This window comes from Haemaphysalis longicornis, unplaced genomic scaffold, assembly GCF_048455015.1.
Source record: "Haemaphysalis longicornis isolate Haplotype H1 unplaced genomic scaffold, Haemaphysalis longicornis Haplotype H1 scaffold_12, whole genome shotgun sequence".
Classification (NCBI taxonomy): domain Eukaryota; kingdom Metazoa; phylum Arthropoda; class Arachnida; order Ixodida; family Ixodidae; genus Haemaphysalis; species Haemaphysalis longicornis.
The window spans coordinates 117,845,525-117,853,042 of record NW_027526225.1 but is presented as its reverse complement, the minus strand read 5'-3'; the positions used below and the strand labels follow the sequence as shown (position 1 = coordinate 117,853,042).

General features: G+C 51.3%; 1 protein-coding gene across 1 annotated transcript in view; it reads left to right on the top strand.

The window, feature by feature from the left end:
• Positions 1-7,219, top strand: part of LOC144161814 (neprilysin-1-like) — a 31,671-nt gene extending 24,452 nt beyond the window's left edge. Inside the window, exons 5-6 of the mRNA XM_077692412.1 lie at positions 4,226-5,329; positions 6,874-7,219. Coding sequence (XP_077548538.1) covers positions 4,226-5,329; positions 6,874-7,219 — 1,450 coding nt within the window. The remainder of the gene's footprint in view (positions 1-4,225; positions 5,330-6,873) is intronic.
• Positions 7,220-7,518: the final 299 nt, after the last annotated feature.

Sequence of the window (7,518 nt, the reverse complement as noted above, 5' to 3'; positions counted from 1 at the left end):
TTACGGCCATTCTGAGATTCCCGATGAGTCGTCGCTTTTTTTGGCGTAGTAATGAAAACTGACTGCCGCTTCCATGCTATACATTGAACGTTGAGGAACCGAACTACAGGATACCACTCTTGTTTGCACCTTTCGTGCGCACATACGGCGGGAAAAAGGCACGATGCGCGCCAACAGTGTGCATTCTTACGGGCCGCTCAGCGGAGCATCCACACTAGCAGCGCGACGCTGTCGCCACCAACATGTCGATCTCGCGGCGAATAGTGAACCACCGGGGGTATCAATGTGCTAATGACACTTCAGTGACAGATGACAGCGATTGTGTTCTAGTAAAGATAGTAGCTTTGTGAATTCACAAGCAACGGCAGTGGTCGCTGGTACTCCAGGGATGCAGAACAGTAGCCCAAAGGGGGATAATGTAGTGAAGAGCATAGGATTTCCTTGGCATCAAACCAGTTGATCGTTCTTTTTTTTTTCTGTCAGTTTAGTTGCTTCCTACAGTCTTACTTCATGTGCATACTTGTTTCGTGAACCCCTGGATAAGTACAAAGTATACATTAGGCAACTTTTTATTAACTTCAGTGCGAGATGACAATCTTAGGCTAGAAACAACATAACAGCGCAATACGTGCATAAAGAAGGACGTTTTATAGAATTTAGGTTGTCGTAACCAAAAACTTTCCGGCTTTTATGTGTGAAACTAAATTTTCTGATTGGTTGAGAGGGAGAGCGCCGCGAAATTTGCAAACGCCAAGGACCCCAAAAATATCGAAGTTGGCCCGACCGAATCGACACTGTCACGTGGCCAAAGACGACGCAGTTGTCGTGAAGGAAAAACAAGTTTATTGGAGCGAACTTGTGCTCCCCTAACAACTTAAAGAATACCCAGGCGGCGAAGCAGCAGCCAACAAAGTGACGTGCGCAGGCGAGTGTCGGCGGATCGAATACAGCGGCGTCTGCTCTGCAGGCGTCTTATCGTCCAGCGCGAGTGGTTCTCGAGCCTTCGATTAACATCCAGAACATTGTAGATCAAATAAGAATATTCTAGGCTAGTGGCGTTGGGGCGAAGCACTCTTCTTATCGGAATGAGATAACCAATGCGGCATAAAAATAAAGAATGGAACACGCGCTTCGCTTGCGACACTGATCAACAGAGCCGAGCACGGCGGGCAGTAGAAACAAACCATAAATAAGGAAACCCAATGCATGGCTCACGGCAATATTTTTCCGTTCACCCTAACCGTTCGTGGAGCCGGATCAGAACTGTTCCTTCGATTCGTCCCGGTTCAGGTTCAGTTCCAAAGTGGCGGGAAAAAAATGAGTTCGGTTCGGTTCCGGGTCCTGGCAATAGAGAGTTTTAGCATAGCGGCTCCCGTACGCTACGCTAAGGTTAGCGGGTAGCGGGACCGGACTGCGCATGCGCGCCATGCCCCTCAGCGGAGGGAAAGAGCGGGCATGGCGAAGGCAGGCCGCACGGAGAGAGTTTTAGCATAGCGTGCTCCGTCCGCTAAAGCGCTGGACACATGTACGACTGGTACACGCGATTCGCATGCGACTGATCGTTACGATTGATCGTTAGGACCCGTTTTGGCGTCGATCGCTGGTCGGAGGAGGCTCACGACGTGCGTCTGGCAAGCCAGATGCAGTCGTGCCATCGTTGCAATCGTCGTGAGGCCACAGCCAATGAGAGCCCGCTGAGCCCCAACCCCCCTCAACCGGCGTGCGTTGCTCTGGTCGGCTCGGGTGTTGGAAAGTTTAGGCTTAGCATCCTGGCGGATATTTGATTGCCGCTATCTGTGTAACTGCGAATGACAATCCGTAACACAACTTTTCACCACACTATCATCCCTTTTCTCGCATAAGCTACTTCTTTTTAGCGATCAGATTGATTCAGAAGAGCAGCGACAAGCGCGGTTGCTACCGTGGTCTGCGCCGGTTCGAGCCGCTGAGTGTGCCGAGCTGGCAGGCGCGACCGGCGTGTGCGCGGACTGTTTCCGAAGGCAGAAAACACTTCGCGATTGCCTGTTTTATCAATTTCTTGCGAACAAACGCGCGGAATCTCCAAATTCAGCTCAGCGATCGTCGTAGTTGAACATCTGCGTAGCCTGTTTCGATGTTTCCGCGACCGGTCGGCGCACCGTCTGCCGCGCGATCTGATCGCCGCTTTTAAAATAAGCCCTGATAACAATCCCAAGCACAATTTTTCACCACACTAACACCTACTTTCTCGCATGTGGAACTTTTTAGCGATCAGATTGATTCAGAAGAGCAGCGACAAGCGCGGTTGCTACCGTGGTCTGCGCCGGTTCGAGCCGCTGAGTGTGCCGAGCTGGCAGGCGCGACCGGCGTGTGCGCGGACTGTTTCCGAAGGCAGAAAACACTTCGCGATTGCCCGCTTTATCAATTTCTTGCGAACAAACGCGCGGAATCTACAAATTCAGCTCAGCGATCGTCGTAGTTGAACATCTGCGTAGCCTGTTTCGATGCTTCCGCGCAGGTATTGCCATCTCTCGACCGGTCGGCGCACCGCCCGCCGCGGGGGTCGGTCAGCGTATACGCTTGCATCGCGGCAGATATCTGATCGACGCTTTTAAAATAAGCCCTGATAACAATCCCAAGCACAATTTTTCACCACACTAACACCTACTTTCTCGCATGTGGAACTTCTTTTTAACAATCAGATTGATTCAGAAGAGCAGCGTCAAGCGGTTGCTACCGTGGTCTGCGCCGGTTCGAGCCGCTGAGTGTGCCGAGCTGGCAGGCGCGGCCGGCGTGTGCGCGGACTGTTTGCGAAGGCAGAAAACGCTTCACGATTGCCTTCTTCATCCATTTCTTGTGAATAAATAAGGGGAATCTACAAATTCAGCTTAGCGATCGTCGTAGTTGACCATAGAGCAAAAACAGTGGGCGGAGCGACGCCGACGACGCATCGTATACGCGCATCGGGTCATGTGTCTCAAATTCACGTGTACGACAAGTCGTGGCAACAGTCGTAACGATCCGTCGCATGCGAATCGCGTGTACAAATCGTGCATGTGTCCAGCGCTTTACGGCGGCGGGTAGCGGGGCGCGACTGGGGAGAGCAAATTCGTCACGGTGGGGTGGATTAGTTCCGCGCGGCGTGCCTTCGCCATTCCCGCTCTTTCCCTCCGCTGAGGGGCAACCTCCTCGCACTCCCCGCGCGCGCATGCGCAGTCCGGTCCCGCTACCCGCTAACCTTAGCGTAGCGTACGGGAGCCGCTATGCTAAAACTCTCTATTAATTGGGGTTCCGTTCCGGTTTTTGGTTCAGTTCCTGTTCCGGTTCGCACCATGCCTAGAACAGCGCAAGGACTTCTCTTTTTTTTGTGTGTGTGGTTGCTTTCATCTCCCGCGTGCTGGAGCCTTTCTGCGTCATTTTTAACGGGTCCTGTTCTCACTTGATATCGTAAAAACCTACCCAACGTGTATTCCCAACTAAAAGAATGTATGGATTGTCGGTTGAGTAGTTAACCATTTGCCTCAAATATGCCCGAGATTTTTTTCGTCTAAACAATGGGGTTGTAGCGGGAAGCCACAGTGCCAGCAGCAGCAGCGTGACGCAGGCCCACGAGCGCGCTCACCCGCCGGAGGGCTCGCGCGCCCCTGGCATCAGTAGAGAGAGACCCCACGGCGTTAAGAATAAACCGGCCTTGATTGATTGATTGTAGGGTTTAACGCGCCGACGCAACGCAGGCGATGAGGCGCGCCGTAGTGGAGGGCTCCGGATTAATTTTGACCACCTGGGGATCTTTAACGTGCGCCGAAATCTCGTACAGTGCGGGTTCGATTCCCGGCAGCGGCGGTCGCTTTTCTGATGGAGGCGAAAAGCAAAAACGCCCGTGTGTACGAGATTTCGGCGCAAACCGGCCTTGCTACGTGGTCTGGTCGTCTCTGTTTCAACGCCTCCGTGGCATGCGCTCTACATGGTAATGTATTACCAATTCCGGCAACTTTAGTTGGTTAGAATGGGTGCGCTTATGTACTTCTTTCGAATTGTTTCAACTTTTAAACGGAAGGCTGACAGACAGACAGACAGACGGACAGACAGACAGACAGACAGACAGACAGACAGACAGACAGACAGACAGACAGACAGACAGACAGACAGACAGACGGACAGACGGACAGACAGACAGATCAAAATTATCTCGGTTGAGTAGCCCAATACAGAATATATCTTCTTTAAAATCCTCTTTCCATTCCAGGGCCACGCACCCGCAGCTGATACAGCGCGTCGTCGACTTGGACAGCCGCTTCCTTACTGTCACAATCGCGCCGCTGCTCGCCTTGAGGACAGAGACCACATTGGACTACGTGAAGATCTCGGAGATGCACTCTATAGCGGGATCCGCGTTCAGGCCTGAGTATCTACTCGAAGCCATGAACAGGCTCCTGCCAGAAGACCGCAAGCTCAGGGCCGAGGACCAGATGATCATTAAGAACAAGTTCTTCCTGCCCTGGGTGGCCGACCTTGTTTTGGGTGAACAGTCTCGCTCGGAAACAGTGTCCGGCTATGTCGCCTTTCTCCTCTCCCACCACCTGTCCATGGCGATGTCCGCGCGATTCCTGACAACGGTCATGCCTGGAGAAAGCGCCTTCATGGCCAAGGTGAATCGGATGATTTTCTGCGTCGTGGTGCCAAACCAGGTCCTCTCGTACGCCATGGCGGGCCTCTTCGTCGACTGGTTCCTCGATGAGAAGAAGCTGGCCGCCATTCGCGCCATGTCTGCGGCCCTGTGGAAGGGCACGGAGGACGTCATCAAGGACGTGTCCTGGATGGACGAGGACTCGCGGGCCCGTGGTCTCAAGCACATCCAGCGACTGGGGCGCGTTGTGGGCCACCCTTTCAACCTGTCACGCCACGAAGAGATGCGCGAGCACTACGCCTTCGTGCCGACGCTTCCGCACCGATTCTCGGCGATGTTCACGGCCGTACACGACGCCCAGGCGGAGCGGGGACTGGCGCTCATCGGCTCCACGGTTCCCACGGTGCGGGGCGCAGACCCCGAGCAGCCGATGATCTTGGTGAATGCCTTCTACCTGCCGATCTACCACTGGGTCTTCATCATGGACGGCATCATGTTCGCGCCCTTCTTCGAGCTCTCGGCGTCCGACGCGATCAACTACGGCGCTCTGGGCCACGTGGTGGGCCACGAGGTCACGCACGGATTCGACCCTGTGCTCGGCACCTTCAACGCTTCCGGCCAGAGGGACGACTGGTGGAGGCCGGCTTCCCGAGCGCTGTTCGACGAGCGTATCCAGTGCTTGCGAGCCCTCTACAACAACATGCCTGAATATCGCGGGCAGAGGTATTCAATCAATCAATCAATCAATCAATCAATCAATCAATCAATCAATCAATCAATCAATCAATCAATCAATCAATCAATCAATCAATCAATCAATCAATCAATCAATCAATCAATCAATCAATCAATCAATTTACAATTGATAGAACGATCGATCGATCAATTCATAGGTAGATTAATGAACGAGGGTCAAGCTAAGGAACATTAAATTAGTCATTAGTGCGAGGGCAGTGAATGCCGTCCTACGTATGGCATCTTTCACCAGTTCGCGGAGCTGTTTCTTTAAAATAGTGTGGTGCGCTGGAGGAAATGACAAAAACGAATGGATACCGGGGAAAAGTGTATTGTTTTCCTGTGAGTTGCACTAAACACAATAGCGGTCTCTGAGCAGGGCCAAAAGAAATACCTTGCGCAAAACACGCGAAGCAACCGCGCGTTGGCGTAATTTAGTATATGAGTAGCCTACTGTAAGCCTTGGTCAGGATCTTACTGAACATTTACCAAACATGAAGATTTTATCCACGCATGCTTTTCTGTTTACAACATTGGTTCCGGATGATTGATAATTCGCTATCGTAAACACCGCGAATATTCGACTAGACCTAACGGCGGGCTGAAGTTTTCTTTGGAGTTGGTGAGCAAACAACAGGAGACAAAACTTTGGATGACAGAAACCTCTTTTTTAAATAAAAAAAGACTTGTCAGAAAGAAGTTTCTGTTGTCCAAAGTTTTGTTTCAGGTTGTTTTCTCACCATCTCCCAAGAAAACTTGAGCCCGCCGTCAGTTATAAGAAAGGTCTAGTCGAATATTCCCGGTGGTTACGATACCAAATTATCAAGCATTCGCTACCAATTTTCTAAACAGAAGAGCATGCATGGATTAAATTAAAATGTTTGTTAAATTTTATAGGGAGCCTGCAACACTTTCGATAAGTGCTTTCACTCTTTCCTTCGTGTCTGTAACCACTGCAAAAGCTTGAGTTATCGCCAGCATGAAGCGGCACTGTGTGATTTGCTCGTCGCACCAGATAAGCCTTCCATTTCTGCTTTGTTTTCGAGCCTTTTTTTTTTAAAGTTGCTATCGAAAAGCGTTCATTGCAGCAACTGAACGAAAACCGGCCAACAGCCACTACATGGCCTTAGTGACGTAATTCGGGCCGTCGAATAACGTCAAGACTGAGAAAGAAATTTTTTTTAGCGAGTTTACAAGTTATCTGATGGGCATAGAGGAGTAATTCTTAACTGAGGGAGTTTACGACCCCCTAATGTAAGTACTGGGCGTGTTCGGTGACTACTTTATGCAAGCATTTAAGATTTCAAAAAAAGTTGAAAAAGGTGTTCCAGGGTCCCTGAAGATCCTGTTTTGTATTGATATACAAAACTACGCTTATCGTGCTTCGACACCAGTCTCCCCACATTTATTTTTCGGCAAGGACAAGCCCTGCTGGCCAAACGTTGGCACACGAGGTTGAGGCTGCTCCTTTGTTGAACCCACTATTCAGAAGGTATCCGTCTAACCTGATTACATTGATCTGACCGGCGCAGATTCGGCGACACTGCGCTGTCCGAGAACTTCGCCGATTGCGGCGGCATGGCCAAGACTCTGCGCGCCTTCCGCAGCCTGGGGCCGCAACCGAACGCGAGTTTAGGAGAGCACCGCTACACGGCCGAGCAGGCCTTCTACGTGAGCACCTGCTTCAAGTGGTGCAGCCAGCGGCTCAGACAGAAGGCCCCGGAAGTCGGCGAGGAGTACGAGGATATGGTCAGGCTCTATTCGCCTCTGCGCATGCGCTGCAACGTGCCGCTGATGAACACGCCCGCGTTTGCGCAGGCCTTCCACTGCCCCCCGGGCGCAGCTATGAATCCCAAGGAACGATGCGACCTCTTCTGAGGAGAGCACTTTTGCTGCCGTGTTATGAGGGCGTGGTCTCAGTGCGGACTTCGCAATGTTTAATTACTTTGAATAAACTCAGAATATGCCTGTCGATGGCTTATAAACACCGAGGGACCGTAACGGGCTTGCTATCATCACTAACCAAACATTTGCTTACGCGAAGGCACCCTGAAAAGTCTGCGAAAAAATTCGCTGGGGTGATTTCAGATAAAACTCAACAAAGTGTGCCTGGTCGACCTCTTCAATTTGTTGAAATTTTTGTATCATTTCCTGATTATTTCAATGTCGAGATTGAG